Here is a 21,399-nt window from a genome sequence, read left to right as displayed (position 1 = left end):
TCCCACACCTGTTGGTGTTTGCCACAGGACGGACATGAAGGCAGAGGGCGCAGGGTCCAGCTTTGTTGGCATCCGAAGAATCCAAAGAGACTCTTGCGTTTGCCCTTTTGATATTTTAACAGCATTCTGAAAAGTGATTTTGGGATTTTCCTGGTGGTCCAGTGGTAAAGAATCCACCCTGCAATGCAGGGGACATGGGTTCGATCCCTGGTCAGGGAACTAAGACCCCACATGCCGCGGGGCAACTAAGCTGGCGTGCCACAACTACTGAGTTCAAGCTCCTCAACTAGAGCCTGCGTGCCGCAAACTACAGAGCCCATGTGCTCTGGAACCGGCGGGCCACAGCTACAGAGCCCATGCACCCTGGAGCCTGCACGCCACAACTAAAGAAGAGAAAACCTACACGCCACAACTAGAGAGAAGCCCGGGCACCACAATTAAGATGCTGCATGCCTCAACAATGATCCTGCGTGCTGCAACTAAGACCTGCCGCAGGCAAAAATAAATAAGTATATCTTTCTCTTTTTTGGAGTCATTTTATCTCCTGAAGATATCCCAAGGGCCACCTGAGGGAATTTCTGGTCCTCTCTTTGCCATTCCGTGAGATTGTTTCTCTGTTAAGTCACTTTTTAGATGAAACAGAGTAGACAGCTTGGTGTAAGGGGGACAAGTAGACTTTTTATTTTTAAAAATTTTGCAGGAAACACAAGTTTTACAGAAACCAGGAAGAGATCTTGTGATGTGGTTCACAATCTCTGTGCTAGAAACCTCCCCAGTGCCTATGGGCTGGATGTCTGCATTGGGGACTCAGGGGTCCCTAGAGCTGCAGGACCAGACAGGGGCTGTATAAAAGAAATGCTTAAGAAGCAGAGAAAAAGAGTCACAGGCCCATGTTAAGCCTGGAACTAAGGGCTTAAAAATGTCATCTTGTAATACTGTGTAGTTTAATATCACTTTTATTTTTAAAAAAAGAAAAGAAGCTGTACTGCTGTATCTGAAACTGCCCTTGATTCCCTACCCCCCCAGAGAAAAACACTTGTTAAAGCCACATTAATCCCAAACAGCATTTATGTAAATGATGAAGCACACGGCAAACAAAGGTTTTATGGAGTTTTTCCCACATGGACTCATCATAGAACTTTTTTTTCCAGAAAAATTTATACGCAGAGTTATATAAAGAAGTGATAGAAAAAGTCTTTAGAGCATTTTTCTATGCCCTGAGAGTTTAGTTTTTTAGGAAGAATTCTAAAACATGGCTTAAAAAAAAAAAAAGGGGGGGGGCATGTAGCTGACAGGCAAAGATACGCGTCCCACCTCCACTGTGGTTACTCCTTGAGCAAAAAACAACAAAGTCATTAGAAGCTGGTAAAAAGATGAAAAAAAATAAAGTACTGATGTTTGCAGGGCTTTCAAGCCATGGCTTTAAGCTGGATGGACAGTGCTTTTACTTTCAATAGGTTTGTTTTTTCTTGGACAGAAAAGGTCGGCCGGTGGATGCCACTGTTGATGTGGTGGCAGCTACTAGAATTAAAGGAGGTGGGGGGAGTGTGTGTGTGTGTGTGTGTGTTGGTGAATGAGTTTATAGAAATGGCAGAGCAGATCCAAGTCGTGTGACGGTAGCTTCACACAACATGTTCAAATCAAGAAAAGGGGAAAAACGTCAAGCCATTTTGTTTATTTTGCACAAGTTGGCCACTTCCCGTGAAGAGTGGGAAAAGAATCTGGAAGGCTCTCAGTATGTCACAAAGATAAAAACCCCTTTTTCCAAGATTTTGGGATGGGTTTGTCATTTTAAAGAAAATATTTTAATAAGTTACTTCTGTAAGCCAAAAAATAGCTTGGATGTGTAGCATGGCCAGCATTCCTCTGTCCTCAGAGATCCCCTTGGAAGCCGTGTGTGTGTGTAGGTCCCAGCTCCCCATAGAGTTCAGTAGGTGCAGCTGCAACCTGACAGCTGTGTGGGCTCCCGGGAGGGTTCTTTTAAGGACGATGCTATGATGGCCTTTAGAGAGAGAAGTTTCTGGTCTCCCGGCACATTCCCAGCCTGGCCTTCCCTGTGGGTGGGGGAAGGAAAGCATCGTTCCAATTGACCGACATGCATGAGCTCGTGTGAACAGATCTCATCACGTGGACGGCCAGGCTGCAAAGCCCAGTCACCCTGCAGGTCCCTGCCAGTATACCAAACTTTATCCGTGTTTCTTTCCTCTTCTCACCATTGGATCCCTGGGCTGCGAGGAGAGCACTGGGCTTTCCTGCCCATCTTCCCTGGAGACCTGAGCCTTCCACCAAGCAGCAGTCAACCTGGTCTGGGTAGCACACTTGCAGATAATCCCCAGCGTGGTCTTCAGGGCATCCAAGAAGGAAGCCCCAACTCACTGGAGACTCAGGGCTGGGCCAGGGCTCCCTCACGACTGGCTGCGGCGGCAAGATCCCAAGCACCCAATTTCCCATTCAGTACCAGGCACCATGTGCCCCCAGAGGAGCACAGCCAGTCAGAGCCATTTACCAAGTGCACCTGCTCTGGGCAGAAAGCACACCGGGGTTGGTCAGAGTGCAAGTGGGCAGGGGCACTGTCCTCCTTATACAGCCCTCTGAGACCCCACCTCGGCTGAAGGGTGTGTGCTTGCAGGTGGCACATTTTAAAGAACAAAAAATCTGCACGGTAGCTACCTGTATGTAGTTCACCAACGTAGATGGTCTTGAATAATCAAGGATCAATTAAGTTTAAAGGCTCTCTTTGACAGATGAGGCTTTTGTACCAGTTTCAGAGCCCATGGCCGGAGGGACAAAGAAAAATAATAAAGGTTAGGGTCTTTTGAGGGGGGGAAATGCAAGTTCATTCCTAAATAAAATATTTGATGAAAGTACTTGGCAGTGTTGATACTTTTGGCTCACAACACTGCAGTCCTCCAGTCAGACCGAGAAAAGGAATGAGGATTTAAGTAGGAAGTCAGAACATTAAATCCAAAACCCCTGCCCTTGGAGGCCCCAAGCGAGCAGCATGCGGTTAACCCACAGCACCTAAGGCAGGGCTTTGGGGTGCAGTGGTGACTGCAGTAGTGAGCGCTCCCACTGAGCCCCTGCTCCCTGCCTAGAGGACTCTGTCAGTGCCTCTTGCTTTGGGAATTTGCTCTCTACTGTTCACAGAACTGTAGGAATCAGCCCCCGGCAGCTCAAGGAGCCTCGGGTGACTCACTGTCTCTGTGTTGTGTCCCAAGGAAGGGAGATGCTGCAGCGGCCCGGTGGGCAGTGGTGACTCGGAGAGCTGGCCGGTCCAGGCGTCCCAGTGGTATTGCGGAGGGGCCGAACCTCTGGCTTTGGCACTTTTGATCCTTGTTGTTGATTTTCCTTGGTCTTCTAAAGCTGTCCATCGCTTCTGGGGAATGATGACCTCTGAATTTTAGCAGCCTTTTCCTATTCCCAAAACCCATTTGCAATAAGATGGGTTTTGCTTCTGCTGATGCAACTGTCTCTCTAAAATGTCCATCTCACACTAACTGTTGCGATTGAAGATCCGATATGTAATGGGGTGGAGAAAGTGAACATGTGTGACCTTTTGATTTGATATTCTGGCCATGTATCTATTTAAATGGGGTACACTTCTAAGTTTAAATCAAGCCTTGCTTTTGTTTGATTTTAAAAAAAAATGTTCTCTCTCTTTCAACTGTTCTGTCTTAATTACTTCTACTTACTGCACTTTTCTTTCCTCCCTCCCAAATAACCCCTCACGCCTGTTATTTGGAATGCTTTTCTCAGGTTTTTTGTTGCTTTTGCTTCTAGACCTTATTGCAATCAGAGAATCGTGATTGGTTGGTTGCCTTTTCTTCATAGCTTCTAACATTTTTGTTTTGCTTGCAGTCATTTCTCAATTATCTGAGTTCCTAAACCATTACTTTTTTGCTTGAGAAACAAAGATGCATAAAGGCTATTTTTACGTGTGTTTTCCACCCCCCTCCTGCTTTGCCTGGAGCTCCCAGTGGCTGAGAGTTTGCTCTTGTGGCCGTGGTGCTGGCTGCCATGCCAGGGGCCACGGGAGCCTTCCTTGACACAAAGACATGGATTGGACCACAATAATCAGGGGAAACCAGCCTTGCGTAGCTCCTGAGTCACCGCCACCATTTTTGTGCCTTGGCTGTGTCCTGCCTGCCTTCAATTTGCATGTCTCCAATATGTTTTTGTTTGTTTGTTTCATCTGGGTTCTAGTTTTTTCTTTTCTTTTTGTTTTAAGATACAATCACCCGTGTGTGGATCTGTAGGTTCGGGGCACCGATCTCTTCTGGTTTGTTTTCCTTTTCCTTTTTGTCAAATCCAAGAGAAAACTTGCCATAAAGAGCTAGAAGATTCTAGTCCCAGCCTTTCGAATCTTCAGCGTGCTCATGGCCTCCAATATCCTAATCCGTTGTCTCCCAAGGAGGTCTCTGGGGGGCTGAGGGGCTGCAGGGGTGGAGTGGGTGGGGAGGGGGGCTGACCCAGACCTCACCTTGCATGCTATTGGGAGCAGCATCATTTTTCCTTTTTTTTTTCTCTTCTTTTTTTACATTTGAGTTATGAACGAGGATGACCTCTACAATCATGATGTCTCCTGTAGACTCTATTCCTACTTATCCCCTGCCGGCTTTCTGGTGCATGGTCCTAACGCTTCTGTGATTTACTTTGCTCCAGATCTTAGTCTTTCAGCTGCCTTAACAACTCTTTGGAGCTTTCAGAGGAAATAAGTTGAGGACGACTTGTTCTGTCTCATTTTCATCAGAAACCAGACATCCTAGAGATGGCAAGAAAGCAGCCCAGGGGGACTGGTGCTGCTCGCACCGCTGTGTGTCAGCCCAGCCCAGGTCCTGGCACTTCAGCCCCACGGAGAGCCCAGGCCCTGGGACTCCTGCCACGTTGTTGCTGAGGCAGCTGAGGCCCCATCTCCCTCCCTGTCGACCACAGTTAGACAGTAGTGGAGCCAGCTTCCTCAAGCCCCTTTTTGTGTAAACAGAAAAGGGAGCCGGTGAGCCTTGCCCTGTTCCCAGGCGCAAGTACCTCTCCCTGCCCTGCACCTCTCCCCTCCCCTTGGCAGAGTTTAGCACCTATTTGCCAATGAAAAGAAAAGTAAAGCAACAAAAGAAGGAAGCCGATTTGGACCTCTGAGGAGGGAACCCAAATTTACCCCCAAGGGCCCATTAGCCCTTCAAACTGAATCCACTACTGGCCAAAGAACGCTGATGGGAAACCCTGTCTGGACTGGGTTGGAAGCTGGAATTCGATGCTCTGCACACCAGTGCTCAAAAGTGTGGTTATTTTTGAGGGACCACCTTCGATCCAGAACATTTGCGTTTCACCTTCCTCGCCCAGATCCAGTTCACAAGGTAGCCCATCGCTTCTTGCATCTGTCCAGGGCCATGCGGGATTTTGACTTTTCTCATGGGTGTACTTGGATGCAAGGACTATATTTTGTTCCTCCCTTCCCCCCCTCCCCCCGATTTAGCCCACCACCCTGGGAAGTGCATGTCACAGACAAACTCCACCTTCACCTTCACCACCTGTCGCATCCTGCACCCTTCAGACGAGCTCACGCGGGTCACACCAAGGTAAGGGACCCGGCCGGGGGGTGGGCAGGGTGGGGTGAGGTTGAGACACTCCCTGTGAGACTTAACGTTGAGGAAAGCCAAAGTAGAGAGGCTCATTCAAATCTACCCCTAGCCAGTGGAAGCATCTCCCAAGCACTGCAGTCGCCTGTTCTGAGTCCCATCTTTCTTTCTTTCTTTTTGAATCAAGACCGCTATTGATTCAGATCCAGTACAGATAGAGAGACCTGGACCCACTTTTAGTTGCTCTTTTATTGGCCGTGGAAGATTCTTACGTCCCTTCTCAACCAGCTGAAGTTTAGGGCACTACCACAGCCCCTAAGTCCAAGTCTGTTGGCTTTTTGCCCCGAAGTTTGTCAGTAGAACGTGTTCTTTCACAGAATGGAGTTACTGAGCCCTCTGGTAGCACTTATGCCTCTGGCGATGGCCCCAGGGGCCATGCGTCACAGCCACCCTGTAATGACCGAAATGATAAAACTTGAATGGAACCACATGCCCAGCGTGGTCCATTTCCCTTGGGCACCTCCAAGAAGTGGTAAGAGTTGGTACCATGGGACGAGAGGACTTGTATGGCCTGGGCGGGGGTGGGGGGGGGGCGGTCTGCTTGGCTGGATTTCAGAGCTTCCAGTAAAAGGGAAAATGGTCTCCCCCAACGTGGTAGCGTGACCCCATCAGCTGACTTCTCTGTGGTACGAGGTGGCAGGGTGAGTGGAAGGTAACTTACGGGAGAGAGGCGAGCAGGGCCAGCTCGGAGGGAGCAGCTGCCCCAAGGAGCACCTTCAATGATGAATAATTCTCCGCAGGTCATGTGAGGAGGACGACGAAGCAGCCCCAGGCCCCGTTGAGCTGAGAGCAGATGTAGGGCAGAGAGTAAGCCCGCGGGCAAGGCAGGGGGTGAGGACACTACCAGCAGGGCCCCATGAAGGAGCTGTGTGTGCACGCGTGGCCGCCACTAACCCACGATGTAGGCGTGGATGTGTCTCTGATTGTGCCTGGCTAACTCGGCCTTGACAACGGATACCCCTAACCTGTCTAAATGCCCCAGTCGCTCCGAGTGCCAGCACTAATACAGGTCTAACCGAGGTTCTCACCGGAAGGGGACCTCTAAATTTTAGCTTGTCTCTCAGTCTTCCTTCCTGCCTCTGGAGAACCCGGCTTCCCTATCCCTCAGCTTTATGTTTGAAGAGATCGTGTTTAAAACCACTGGACAGAGCTTCGCCCTGGGAGAGGCTGGCATCCTGGTGCCCTTCTGACTGTAGCCATAGGACTCAGCACCACACTCCTGCCTTCTTCTCTAAGTCCTTCTGGCCTCGTCAGGGATGAAAAAGCCTGAGAAGTCAGTAGTAAGAAAAGGCTTTCTACCTGAGTTTGAAAGAATGGCAGCTTGAAACAAAATAGAGAATCTCGCTAGGAATGGCTCTGTGAACAAGATTTTAAGTCCAGATTTTTTGGGGGCCCTCTATTGCTTGTAGATCAATTTTGTAGAATTCCACCTGTGCCTTTTTTTTTTTTTTTTTTTTTTTTTTTTTTGCGGTATGCGGGCCTCTCACTGTTGTGGCCTCTCCCGTTGTGGAGCACAGGCTCCAGACGCGCAGGCTCAGCGGCCATGGCTCACGGGCCCAGCTGCCCCGTGGCATGTGGGATCTTCCCGGACCGGGGCACGAACCCGCGTCCCCTGCATCGGCAGGCAGACTCTCAACCACTGCACCAACAGGGAAGCCCCACCTGTGCCTTTTGAAGAATCCACCTTTTAACCTGAGGAATCTGCTGTGGTTTCTAATCCCATGTTCCTCTGAGTACTCCCGACCCACCAGCATCCCCAGTCCCGAGCTTGTGTGAGACAGGCCTGTTCTGGGTTCCTCACCCTGTGCAGACTGGCCAGTGGTGAGGTCTCCTGAGTGTGCAGCCAAGTGATGCCTCTGCTTGTACTTGCCCTTGACCTGCCCCTCCTGCAGGAGGGGGCCCTGCTCCACTCATTCCAAGGACCTGCTCCAGAGCCCATCCCCTTCCTCCCCTTTCCCTAAGTTGGTGCTTTGTCCAAGGTATGTGGCCTGTCCCCTGTCAGGCTGGGGAGAGAGGGCTCTATCCCCCGGCTCCCGCGGACCACCCAGCTGCCTGTTCCCAGGGGCACCTGAAGCCCCTGCTGCGTCCTTAGGCAGGTGCCGGGGCAGATCTCATGAGACCGTCAGGAGGGATGTGTTTTCTGTGCCGCTCAGTTGCTCATCTAGCAGCAGCTCAGGGCCTCTGTGCCTGGGTGGCCTCACTCCATCCCTGAAGCAGTTGTTAAAAGTGGGTCTCTCCTGGTTTTCAGGCAGACAGCAGTGCATTCCCCCCTGCTGCCCCTCTGTTATACCTTCTGCCCTAACTCCCTCACTGCTGGATACCAGCTTTTGGAACACAGTGGGTCCTCAGTCAGCATGACATGAGTAGACGAAGGAATCTTTCCACTTTTCCTTTAGTAACCAGGTTTCATACACCCAGTGGGCCTTTTTCTAGGTGGTTCCATAGATGAAGATCTGATAATACGTGACGTGGCTCCCTCTGTCCCAATAACTCCACTCATCAAGGTGGACTTGGGCACCCACGGGAGAAGGACTAGAGGGCAGCAGGGTGCAGAGGAAAGAACACTGTGGTGGGAGTCAGGAGGCCCGGGTCTGCTGCTGAGTTGATGGGCACCTTCAGCCTCAGTCTCCCCATCACCCTAGGGTCCTCCACCGAGATGTCCCACCTGCCTCGGCCATTCCCGGGATAAACTCTCATATCCCGTAGCCCTGGTTAACGTCTTGCCTCAGGGAAGCGGCTACTGGGAAGGAGGGCAGGAATCTGAGTAAATTTGGTAGGGACAGAAAGCCTCTCTGCTGAAGGCCTTCCTCCCCTATCTTTGGGGTCACTCAGACTTGTGTTTAAATCCAGGGTCTTCCACTGAGTAGGTGAGTGTGACGTTGAGTAAGTCACCTAAGCTGAGCCTCAGTTCCCTCACCTGCAAAGGGGACAGTTGTACCCACCCTCTAGGGCTGAAAGAGGGAAATCACATGCAGCTTCCTTAACTTAAACCACGTCCCCACTTCGGGGAATCCATGGCCCCTTTGGTGAGAGGAAAAGCAGACATGGAAAGAGGCACCTGGGGAGCCTGGGCTGGGGGAGTCCCCTTAGCATGTCCTAGGCCTGCGCTGCACCCCTGCAGGCGGCTGGCCACGGACTGCTTCCTTGGTGCTCGTGGGCATTTTCTGATCAATGACCTGTCGTCTTTTCTTAATCAGCCTTAACTCGGCCCCGACTCCAGCTTGTGGCAGCACCAGCCACTTGAAGTCCACGCCGGTGGCCACGCCGTGCACTCCGCGGAGACTGAGCCTGGCCGAATCCTTCACTAACGTCCGTGAGTCCACGACCACCATGAGCACATCCCTGGGGCTGGTGTGGCTGCTGAAGGAGCGGGGCATTTCCGCGGCTGTCTACGACCCCCAGAGCTGGGACAGGGCCGGCCGGGGCTCTATCCTGCACTCCTACACCCCCAGGATGGCCGTGATCCCCTCTACTCCGCCCAACTCGCCTATGCAGTCGCCCGTGTCTTCCCCGCCCTCCTTCGAGCTCAAGTGCACGAGCCCTCCCTACGACAACTTCCTGGCTTCCAAGCCAGCCAGCTCCATCCTCAGGGAGGTGAGGGAGAAGAAGGCTGTCCGGAGCAGCGAAAGCCAGACCGATGTGTCTGTCTCCAACCTTAACCTCGTGGACAAAGTTAGGAGGTTTGGTGTGGCCAAAGTGGTGAACTCGGGGCGAGCCCACGTCCCCACCTTGACTGAGGACCAGGGACCTCTCCTCTGTGGGCCCCCGGGCCCCACGCAGGCCCTTGTCCCCGGAGGCTTGGTACCTGAGGGCCTGCCCCTCGGATGCCCCACTGTCACCAGTGCCATCGGCGGGCTCCAGCTCAACAGTGGCATCCGACGGAACCGCAGCTTCCCCACCATGGTGGGGTCCAGCATGCAGATGAAAGCCCCCGTGACGCTCACCTCGGGCATCTTGATGGGTGCTAAACTCCCCAAACAAACTAGCTTACGGTGAGGCTGGGAGAAGGCCCTTCCCCTAGATGAAACCAGTCTTGCTCTCCCCTCCCTCCCCTCCCCCTTCACTGCACACGCTTCCTCTGCTCTCCTCTGCCCATCCCCTCCTGAGCTAGACAAATCAGCCTCGTGCCTAATGGGGGCAGAGTGGAGACTCTGTAAAATGTGTACATAGGACCTGGAGACCTGTATCTGCCCTGCCCTTCCTTCGAATCCCACGGGAAGCACCCCAGCACCGACATCGCTCTCTTGAGGACTTGGCCCGTGCTGGCCGGGGGCAGGGGCAGCCCGGTGTCTTTCCTCCTTCTTTCCTTTGAGAAGCGTTGAAACCCCCATGTGTGTTCTTATCCCATGGATAGGAAACCAGTGAAGCTGTGGCTGGCTGCCGGAGCCACACATCCTGAGCTGTCACGTAGCACGGTGGCTGTGCCGCCTGGTGTCACTGGGCACCTCGTCTCACCCTCCCTGTAAGAGCGTAAGGGGCCTCCGTCTGCTGCCACGTGCAGCTGCTGTAGCTTTCACGATGGGAGAGCTGTTCTTTCTTTCTTGGGTCCCAGCTTCTTCAAGACCTTCACTGCTCGGCCCCGACGGACGGTCGCTTCTTTTCTTGAGCTGTGACTTTTTCTTCTCATGCCTTCAACCTGAATTCATCCCTCCGTGTTTTGTAATCCACCGTCGGGCCAGACGTCTGACCTGAAAGAGAATGTATTTACACTCCTGCTGCCCCGTTTGGCAGCCCCTGTGTGTTCTGTGTGATTTGTTTTATTTTTTTGCTTTTATTATTTTTTTTAATATATGCAGGGAAGTAATGGTACTAGATGGGAAGTCGCAGTGAATGTTCTCTCTGTGGTTCTGTGGCACCAAAATACAAGTTTCAGACACACCAAGCAGCTAATGAGATAGCAGCTTATTTCTGGGACCCAGTGTCACAACCAAATTAAGACCAAGGCGATTTTAACAATAGGATCATAAGGAAAGGGGGTTGGGGAAAGGTGGTGGATGAAATTTTGTCAACAGTAAAAGAGAAGAACCACGGCCAAAGGTAACACCAGACTGGTTCACAGAGAAATGAGGCTTTGGCGGTCCTCTTGTTCTGGTCCTTGTTCTGGACCCTAGACTGGTGAGCATGCTTTCATGTCTGTGGTCTTCTTCTGCAGCCATTCGATGCCCTCAAAACACGTTTTGCCCTCTTGTTTCAGAACAGAGTGGTCCCCAAAAGCCCTTTGTGTCCTTGTGCCACTTTTCATCCTTAGGAAGAGGTAGAGGTGTTGTGAGAAGAACCATGAACAGACAGGGAGTCTGGTCCCATCGCCGTCACTGACTAAGTTTCAAACTTTTATTTATTATTTGTGTGTGCTGTATTTTAAACAAACATCTTCTGTCCTCTCCGGCTCGGTCACGGTGCGCCTGCGGCTTTCCAATCCAAGCAGGTCATTTATTTATTCTGATCTGAGGACTGCACTGCACATCACGGTGCTCTGTGGCCATTTCTTCCAGACATTTATGGAAGGATAACACCATATGAAAATGAAATCGTCATTTGCACCCCCCATTACCCTCCTCCCGCCACCCTTGGCAAAAGACGTATCCTTCAATTGAGTGAGTGTGACCTTATGTCCACTGAAGATACTTTGAGAAAGTCCCCAGGAGCAAGCTTTGGTCCCATGATTTCATACCATTTATTCTCTGAACACGAGGGTGTTGGTTAATTGTGTTTTCAACTCTCCTCGCTGTGGTATGTGTGCACTCACTGCAGGGAACTTACATCTTTTTATTTGAATGTATTTCAAAGCCGTAGGTAGAATAACAAAGGAATATGAAAACCATGGATGGAATGGACCATTTTATGTATTCAGAGAGAGGGGCCACCCATCCTCATAAAGGAAATAACCGTGTAAAAATCAACAATTCGGAGGTCGCAGTATTTAGTATAGTTAATAAACGATCAGCATCGTGTACCCATTACCAAAAAGTGTGTTGTAATGCATCCAAAATCAACAATTAAATTTTATTTGCTAGTACCAATAAAATAAGTTCAAATGATGGAAAGCACACTGCTATGCTGATTTGTATTTTGTTCTTTTCATTGAGGAGACCATCTCTATGCAGGACTTGAAGGTATTCAGCTCTTGGGGGAACTGAAACGAAAGTCATATACTTCTGTTGTAACCCACCTTTCTTTTAATGTCATACATCCCCTTAGATAACCTTCCAATCAGACCCTGAAGCTCTTTCTCACTTTTCAGGGCTGCATACTACTCCACCACGTGCACATGCCCACTGTGAATGCACACACACCCCCACGGACCTATAAGTTAATTCCAAATGTTTCCTCTCACAGCACTGTAATGAAAAAGCCTCGCGTATATGTAATTTTCCACATACGTGAGCATATCTGTAGGATGAATTCCCAGATAGATGTTGCCAAATTGCCCTCCATAGAACTTGTTGAGACTTAAAAACCAAGCACAGTGGAGGATCACCATATGGAGAACGAAAGGATAAAATAAAATTTTCTGCCACCTTAATATTTGGGAGCAGTGAAATCACACAAGCAAACAGTAGTGGGTGGTGGCGGCATGGATTTCAATCAGGTGCTACCATTTGGTAGTGGTGTGACCCGGGGCAAGCCACTTCTGTTTGGGTCCTCCATTTTCTTAACCTGTAAAATGGGAATAGTAATACACCTTAGGGTTGATGCGCTGAGGGAGATATATTTTGAACATCTATGGGACATGGTGATAAGTGATCAGTTTCTCTCATGGAGTGTGCGTACAGTCTGTTAATAGGAGAGAGATGACCCCAAACGTGGCATAATAAGGCCTGTTTCAACAGAGAATTGAAATAGGCTGGTGTGAGAGATGGGGTGGCTACTTTGGGCCGTCAGGAAAGGCCTCTCCAAGGAAGTGGCATTTGAGCCAACCATGTGACATCTGGCACACGGGCATCTAGGCAGAGAGAGCAGCTGGTGCAAAGGCCCAAAGGTAGGAAAGCATGTGGTGTGTTTGAGGAACAGAGAGAAGGTCTCCATGGCTGTGTGCCAGTAGAGAAGGGGAGCATTGTTACGGCAGAGAAACCAGTGTCACCAAATGGCCCTCCTGATCCCCGTGTTTCCCAGTCACTTTGCAGTGGGCAGGGCACAGGACTAGTTCTGGCCAGTGAGCTGTGAGCAGAGAAAAGTCCATGCATGATTTTCTATGCTCTTCTCTTGCTCTGAAGCCACATGTTGAAATGATGGTGTCACAAGTTGGCAGAGCCACCATTATCCTGGGTCTCTGTGTGGACCAGACTCCCCGCCCTCTAGCATTTGACATACGCTCTGAAGGAGAAACCAACTTTTGTTGTTAAGCCAGTGAGGTTTTGGGGTGGTGCATCAGAATCCCAGGGGGTAGGGTCCAGGTATGTGTTTCACCAAGCCCGGCAAGGGGTCCTGGGGCTCACTAGGCTCTGAGAACCACTGTGCTAGATCAGGCGGAGTTCGGGTGGGAGTCCTGCCGTGGGAGGAGTGGGTTCCCCTCCCCAGTGTCTCCCTATCTCGGGCTCAGGGAGGCCAGACAGCTGTAGCTGTAGCCACCTTGCTTGAAGTGGAGAGAGAGCGTGGGTGGGTTAATCTACTGGCTGGGGCGGGGAAGGCTTTGAGACAAGGTGACCCTGGATCTGGGTTTCCAGGATGGGCAGGATTTGCCAAGTGGGGAGGGCATTCCAAGGGGAGGAGGGATGGGAAGAGGAGGCTGGAATGCATGCTTCTAAGTAGAATGCTGAGTAGAAGGGACAATAGAGTTAGGAAAACCACAATTTTGCAAAACTAACTCATTTAGACAACAGTGGATGCTAAAACTATTGGGTAAGAATTTGTTAGGTAGCAGGATATTTACATACATGGTACCTTCCCATAGAATGTTTATTAATTTTCGAAGTGCTGGGGAGGTACCTTTGCAGTGGAGAAACCTGTTGGGCACCACTTTAAACACGTTATCAAACTGAACATTACCCAAATGGGACAAACTGCTATCAGGTACCACTCATGTGTGATGTCCTGGGAAGGACACAGCACTTCTATGCTGCTGTTCCAAAAATGCAAAACCTGAATCATGAAGTTCACAAATTGACGAACCCAAATTGAGGGACATTTTATAAAACCATGTACCTGTTCCCTTGAAAAACATCAATGCCATGAAAGAAAGAGGAATTGTTCCAGAATAAAGGGACAACGAATGCAATTCCTGATCCCAAATTGGAAAAGATGCTATACAAGAAAAGATTGGGATGATCGGAGAAATTTGAATATTGGGAGTCTATTTTAAAATATTGTATTAATATTAAATTTCCTGAATTCAGTCCTTGTACTCTATGTGAAAGCATGTCCTATTTCCTAGCAGAGACTAGCCAAAGGATTAAAATAAAGGGGCTTGCTGCCTCTCTGCAAGTCACCTTCAGATATTTCTTGCAAAAGCAAATAAGAATTTTTTTTTAAAGGAAGGTGCAAGAAAAGGAACCCTCAAAAGGTGGGAAGCACCCTCGTACTATATGTTTTGTAAATACAAAAAGGAATGCATTCTTCCGTCTTGTGACTGTGGCAGAGGGTTGCTTGAGGTGGTTTGGTTTTTCCCTCCCTGTTCTATGACGAAATTCCTTCTGTAGATCTGAGCCCTGCCCCCTGCCCAGGGAGCTTGACCAGAGGGCACCACGGCCCAAAGGGAAGCTCTCAAAGACGCAGCTGATGGGACCAGGAAACAAAGATGTCAAAGTCTTGGTTTTTAGTTACGAAGAAAGAAAAGGCTGAGTATCTGTTTTGGCATAGGACAAAAAGATCTGGATGGAAAACCTAGCAGTTTTTCCTTCTACTGCTTACTGCCCCTCCCCCATGCCCCACTCCATGCCTCCCAGGGCCCAAACAGGTTCACCAAGCTGACGCAGGAAGGAGGGAGCTGCTGCGGCAGCCTTCGCCTTCCCTGTCCCTGAACCAAGTCCAGGGTCCGGGGGAAGCCCCAGATGAGTGTGGGGATCCAAGGACAGGCAAGCTCATTTCCTGGGGGGATTGAGAAAATGGAGATGTTCCAGAACCCCTGCGCAGCTCCTCACCCCCATCACAGAGCAGTGACCACAGGGAGAGTAGAAGTGGCAGCAAGTGGGTCTCAATGGAAAGATCCGCAGGAGGTCCCGAAGTGTCTAGCACCAGGCAAATGTGGGACTCACTTCCAAACATTGCCTGGGAGCAGAGGCAGGTATGGCCTGGGGGCTTTCCAACAGGATAAAGAAAGTGGACATGTGCCTACCCCAAGCTCGAATGAGAGCCGGTGCACAGAACTTAGATGCTTCCTGGGGAGAAGTTGGTGGAGGTGGAAAGTTATTCTGAATTACCTGAATTGATTGGGAGATCATAATAGGGGTTAAGTCAAATTTAGAAAAAAATTAATGTTTTGCACATTTGGAAAACACCATATCCTGGGAGGATTTATTTTCTTTGGCCTGTAGAGGGCACTTGGAGACAGCAGAAGACCTGAAGGAACCTGCCCTGATGATCCAATCCTAAAATCAGGTGGGTGTGCTTTTCCCTGGAAAGTAATTCAAGGCAGGCAGCTGTCCTAGTAGAGACACTGAGGAAAGTCATGAGGCCTGGTCTAAGTTCACCAGGTGAACCCAAGGCAGGCATTCACAGCGAAGGGCATGACATACACACAGGTTTGGGGCATTAGTGAAAAAACTGAGCGTAGAATGGGGAGGAAAGCACCTCGAATATCCTCTTGCCATACCCAGGAGACAGAGGAAAGCAGCTTTTTTTTTTTTTTTTTTTTTTTGCGGTACGCAGGCCTCTCGCTGTTGTGGCCTCTCCCGTTGCGGAGCACAGGCTCCGGACACGCAGGCTCAGCGGCCATGGCTCACGGGCCCAGCCGCTCCGCGGCACGTGGGATCTTCCCGGACCGGGGCACGAACCCGTGTCCCCTGCATCAGCAGGCGGACTCTCAACCACTGCGCCACCAGGGAAGCCCGAAAACACCTTTTTAAAATAGTTTACAAAAAAACATTCTATGTTACGGTATTTCCATCTTTTGAAATTAACCCACCCCACTTTTAATACATCTTCCTTTTAAAAATAATCTTTATTCTTTATGATTGAATCCAGAGTTGGAGGAAGTATTTGTTCAGAGAAAGCAAGCAAGACGGGAACCTGGGGAAGCCACATTCTGAGGGGAGGCACTGCCCTGTCTTAAGGAGCCCGACTTTGAGATGAGACACAGCCCTGTCTCAGGGAGTGCGAATCTAAGGGGAAAAACAGCCTTGCCTTGAGGGAGCTGCCTTCTGAGAAGAGATATAGCCCTTCCTCAGGGAGCCCCGCCATGAGGACACACAGCGCTGCTCTCGAAGAGCCATAGTCTGAGGGGGAGATACAGCCCTGCTTCAGAAAGCCCGAGATGAGGGGAGACACAGCTCTCCCTGAGGAAGCCCCAGTCTGCGGGAAGGGACAGCCCCACCTCAGGAAGCCCCCCTCCGGGGGGAAACACAGCCCTGATTGCAAGGAGCCCAAGTCCGAGGGGAGACACCTCCCTACCTCAGGGAGCCCCACTGTGAGGAAACACAGCCCTGCTCTCCAAGAAGCACAGTCTGAGGGGGAGATACAGCCCTCGCTCAGGGAGCCCCACTCTGAGGGGAGACACAGTCCTGACTTCAGGGAGCCCCAATCTGAGGGGGAAAAACAGCCTTGCCTTCAGAGAGGTGCATTCTGAGGGGAGATACAGCCCTTCCTCAGGGAGCCAGAAAATCTTACGGAAGCACAGCCCTACCCTCAGGGAGCCCCAGTCTGAGGAAACACAGCCCTGCTGTCCAAGAGCCATAGTCTGAGTCGGAGATACAACCCTGGCTCACGGAGCCCCAGGCTGAGGGAAGATACAGCCCTGGCTCAGGGAGTGGGAAGCTGAGGGGGAAGAAGAGGCTTGCAATCAGGGAGCTCCATTCTGAGGGGAAACACCTCCCTAAGTCAGGAAGCCGCACTATGAGGGAACACAGCCTTGCAATCCTTGAGGATCACAGTGAGGGGGAGACACAGAGCTCCGTCAGGGAACCCAGATCTGAGGGGAGACCCAGCCCTGTCCTCAGTGAGCTCCAGTCTGAGAGGTGACACAGCCCTGCTGAGAGAGCCCCATTCTGAAGGGAGATACAGCCCTTCCTTAGCCCGAATCTGAGAGAAACACAGCCCTGGCCTCATGGAGCTCCAGTCTAAGGGGGAGACGGCCCCGTCCTCGAGAAGTCACAGTGAGGAGGTGGGGATACAGCAATCCTTCAGGGAGCCGGAATCTGAGGGGAGACACAGAGCTGCCTCAGGGAGTGCAAACAAATCTGAGGATTAAAACAGCCTCGACTTCAGGGAGCCCCATTCTGAGGGGAGGTACAGCCCTTCCTCAGAGAGCCAGAAACGGAAAGAAACACCGCCCTACCCTCAGGGAGCCACAGTGTGAGGAAACACGGCCCTGCTCTCAAAGAGGGAGAGAGAGATCCCTGCTTCAGAAACCCTGAGTCTGAGGGGAGACACAGCTCTTTCTCATGAAGCCCCAGTCTGAGGGAAGATACAGCCCCGCCTCCGGGAGCCTCAGGCTGAGGAGACACAGCTCCACCCTTGAGGAGACACAGCTCCGCCCTTGAGGAGACACAGTGAGGAGGAGATGCGGCGCTTGCACTGTTTCACTGGCCCTGGCCGGGGTCAATCCCTAGTCAGGGAACTAAGATCCCTCAAGCCATGAAGGGCATGGACAGCAAGAAAAAAGAGGAGCTCTAGCCCTGCCTCAGGGGGCCATACTCTGAGGGGAGACACAGCCATGACTTCAGGGAGCCCTAGTCTGATGACAGAAACAGCCCGGCCTCAGGAAACCACTCTCAGAAAACACAGCACTGCTACTGAGGGGCCACATTCTGAGGGAAGACACAGCCCTGCCTCAGGGTGCCTGACTACGAGGAAAAAGAGGTCTGCTCTCGAAGAGCCCCAGTCTCAGGTAAGACAGATGGCAGGGCAGAATTCGGCAGGGTTTTCTAGGGCCAGGCAGCTGCAGCACTGGGGGGCCGTCGGTAGCAGAGACTCCCAACTGCAGGCTAAAGTTTACGGACATTATTCAGAAGAGAAAAGCCACAGATGTGTCGTTCTCCCAAGCCCCCCAGTATATAAACCCTTGGTCCCCCCAGGGGCTTCTATGTGTCACCTGTGACACTAAGGCCCAGAGTAGCAGTGACAGCATGTGACCCCTGACTCTCCTGGTTACCTGACGTCCAGCCACCGGTGGCCTTCACCACCCTTGGGCTACTAGTCTGTGACTGGAGAAGAAACTGCATTGCATGCTCGGCTGTATGAGTGGCTGACCCACCACAGAAACGGTTGCTTGGCTCAGGAACTGGGTAGGAAGGTACCTCCACTCCCGTCAGCTCATATCCAGTCTCTGGGCCCCACTGAGGCTGCCCTCTCAAGGCCAGAGTTCTGACCAGCAGATTACACGGGGATGAGTACAAGGGTCTTAGCCAGGTGTCAACAGCCAGCCAAGCCTCTGGGACTTTAACAACATGTACTGTGCTACTTCTCAGCCCTCAGTGGTGAAGGATTGGTTGGTTGGTTTTGTTTTTCTGATTTGCTTGTAACCAACAACCTTTTTTTTCACCTCTTTATTGGAGTATAATTGCTTTATAATGATGTGTTAGTTTCTGCTGTATAACAAAGTGAATCAGCTATACATATACGTATATCCCCATATCCCCTCCCTCTTGCGTCTCCCTCCCACCCTCCCTATCCCACCCTTCTAGGTGGTCACAAAGCACTGAGCTGATCTCCCTGCGCTATGTGGCTGCTTCCCACTAGCTATCTATTTTACATTTGGTAGTGTATATATGTCCATGCCACTCTCTCACTTCGTCCCAGCTTACCCCTCCCCCTCCCTGTGTCCTCAAGTCCAATCTCTACATCTGCATCTTTATTCCTGCCCTGGCCCTAGGTTCTTCAGAACCTTTTTTTTTTAGATTCCATATTTATGTGTTAGCATACGGTATTTGTTTTTCTCTTTCTGACTTACTTCACTCTGTATGACAGACTCTAGGTCCATCCATCTCAGTACACATAGTTCAATTTCGTTTCTTTTTATGGCTGAGTAATATTCCATTGTATATATGTGTCACATCTTCTTTATCCATTCATCTGTCGATGGACACTTAGGTTGCTTCCATGTCCTGGCTATGGTAAATAGAGCTGCAGTGAACATTGTGGTACATGACTCTTTTTGAATTATGGTTTTCTCAGCGTACATGCCCAGTAGTGGGATTACTGGGTCATATGGTAGTTCTATTTTCAGTTTTTTAAGGAACCTCCATACTGTTCTCCATAGTGGCTGTATCAATTTACATTCCAACCAACAGTGCAAGAGGGTTCCCTTTTCTCCATACCCTCTCCAGCACTTGTAGTTTGTAGATTTTTTGATGATGGCCATCCTGACCAGTGTGAGGTGATACCTCATTGTAGTTTTGACTTGCGTTTCTCTAATGATTAGTGATGTTCAGCAACCTTGCATGTGTTTGTTGGCAACCTGTATATCTTCTTTAGAGAAATGCCTAGTTAGGTCTTCTGCCCATTTTTGGATTGGGTTGTTTATTTTTTTGTTATTCAGCTGCATGAGCTACTTGTAAATTTTGGAGATTAATCCTTTGTCAGGTACTTCATTTGCAAATATTTTCTCCCATTCTGAGGGTTGTCTTTTGGTCTTGTTTATGGTTTCCTTTGCTGTGCAAAAGCTTTGAAGTTTCATTAGGTCCCATTTGTTTATTTTTGTTTTTATTTCCATGTCTCTAGGAGGTGGGTCAAAAAGGATCTTGCTGTGATTGATGTCATAGAGTGTTCTGCCTATGTTTTCCTCTAAGAGTTTGATAGTTTCTGTCCTTACATTTAGGTCTTTAATCCATTTTGAGCTTATTTTTGTGTATGGTGTTAGGGAGTGTTCTAATCGCATACTTTTACATGTACCTGTCCAGTTTTCCCAGCACCACTTATTGAAGAGGCTGTCTTTTCTCCACTGTATACTCTTGCCTTCTTTATCAAAGATAAGGTGACCATATGTGCATGCGTTTATCTCTGGGCTTTCTATCCTGTTCCATTGATCTATATTTCTGTTTTTGTGCCAGTACCATACTGTCGTGATTACTGTAGCTTTGTAGTATAGTCTGAAGTCAGGGAGCCTGATTCCTCCAGCTCCATTTTTCATTCTCAAGATTGCTTTGGATATTCGGGGTCTTTTGTGTTTCCATACAAATGGTGAAATTTTTTGTTCTAGTTCTGTGAAAAATGCCAGTGGTTGTTTGATAGGGATTGCATTGAATCTGTACATTGCTTTGCATAGTAGACTCATTTTCACAATGTTGATTCTTCCAATCCAGGAACATGCTATATCTCCCCATCTATTTGTATCATCTTTAATTTATTTCATTAGTGTCTTATAATGTACTGCATACAGGTCTTTTTTCTCCTTAGGTAGGTTTATTCCTAGATATTTTATTCTTTTTGTTGCAGTGGTAAATGGGAGTGTTTCCTTAATTTCACTTTCAGATTTTTCATCATTAGTGTATAGGAATGCCAGAGATTTCTGTGCATTAATTTTGTATCCTGCTACTTTACCAAATTCATTGATTAGCTCTAGTAGTTTTCTGGTAGCATCTTTAGGATTCTCCATGTATAGTATCATGTCATCTTCAAACAGTGACAGCTTTTTTCTTCTTTTCCAATTTGGATTCCTTTTATTTCCTTTTCTTCTATGATTGGTGTGGCTAAAACTTCCACAACTATGTTGAATTATTCAACATAGTGGGCAGAGTGGTGAGAGTGGGCAACCTTGTCTTGTTCCTGATCTTAGTGGAAATGCTTTCAGTTTTTCACCATTGAGGACGAGGTTGGCTGTCAGTTTGTCATATATGGCCTTTATTATGTTGAGGAAAATTTCCTCTATGCCTACTTTCTGCGGGGTTTTTATCATAACTGGGTGTTGAATTTTGTTGAAAGCTTTCTCTACATCTATTCAGATGATCATATCGTTTTTCTCGTTCAATTTGTTAATATGGTGTATCACGTTGATTGATTTGCGTATATTGAAGAATCCTTGCATTGCTGCAATAAACCCCACTTGATCATGGTGTACGTTCCTTTTAATGTGTTGTTCAATTCTGTTTGATAGTAGTTTTTTGAGGATATTTGCATCTATGTTCATCAGTTATATTGGCCTGTAGTTTTCTCTCTTTGTGACATCTTTGTCTGGTTTTTGTATCAGGGTGATGGTGGCCTCGTAGAATGAGTTTGGGAGTGTTCCTCCCTCTGCTACATTTAGGAAGAGTTTGAGAAGGATAGGTGTTAGCTCTTCTCTAATTGTTTGATAGAATTCACCTGTGAAGCCATCTGGTCCTGGGCTTTTGTTTGTTGGAATATTTTTAATCACAGTTTCAATTTCAGTGCTTGTGATTTGTCTGTTCATATTTTCTATTGCTTCCTGATTCAGTCTTGGCAGGTTGTGCATTACTAAGAAGTTGTCTATTTCCTCCAGGTTGTCCATTTTATTGGCATAGAGTTGCTTGTAGTAATGTCTCATGATCTTTTGTATTTCTGCAATGTCAGTTTGTTACTTCTCCTTTTTCATTTCTAATTCTATTGATTTGAGTCTTCTCCCTTTTCATCTTGCTGAGTCTGGCTAATGGTTTATCAATTTTGTTTTTCTTCTCAAAGAACAAGCTTTTAGTTTTATTGATCTTTGCTATCGTTTCGT

At 49.1% G+C, this 21,399-nt stretch overlaps 1 protein-coding gene across 31 annotated transcripts in view; it reads left to right on the top strand.

Moving 5' to 3' along the window:
- The window catches only part of TRAK1 (trafficking kinesin protein 1), a 164,058-nt gene extending 152,378 nt beyond the window's left edge, over window positions 1-11,680 (top strand). For 30 of the 31 annotated variants that reach the window (XM_089919126.1, XM_089919122.1, XM_089919125.1 and 27 more), the window contains 2 exons: window positions 5,471-5,573; window positions 8,831-11,680. In XM_089919126.1, coding sequence (XP_089775252.1) covers window positions 5,471-5,573; window positions 8,831-9,629 — 902 coding nt within the window. In that variant the 3' untranslated portion in view covers window positions 9,630-11,680. Of the gene's footprint in view, window positions 1-4,981; window positions 4,994-5,470; window positions 5,574-8,830 lie in introns of all 31 variants that reach the window. The other variant, XM_089919131.1, reaches the window with a different exon arrangement.
- Window positions 11,681-21,399: the final 9,719 nt, after the last annotated feature.

This window comes from Delphinapterus leucas, chromosome 10, assembly GCF_059928025.1.
Source record: "Delphinapterus leucas isolate spDelLeu-1000000601 "Yukka" chromosome 10, BTC_Dleu_Yukka2, whole genome shotgun sequence".
NCBI lineage: Eukaryota > Metazoa > Chordata > Mammalia > Artiodactyla > Monodontidae > Delphinapterus > Delphinapterus leucas.
The sequence above is the reverse complement of the archived record's forward strand: the minus strand, read 5'-3'. Positions and strand labels throughout refer to the sequence as shown.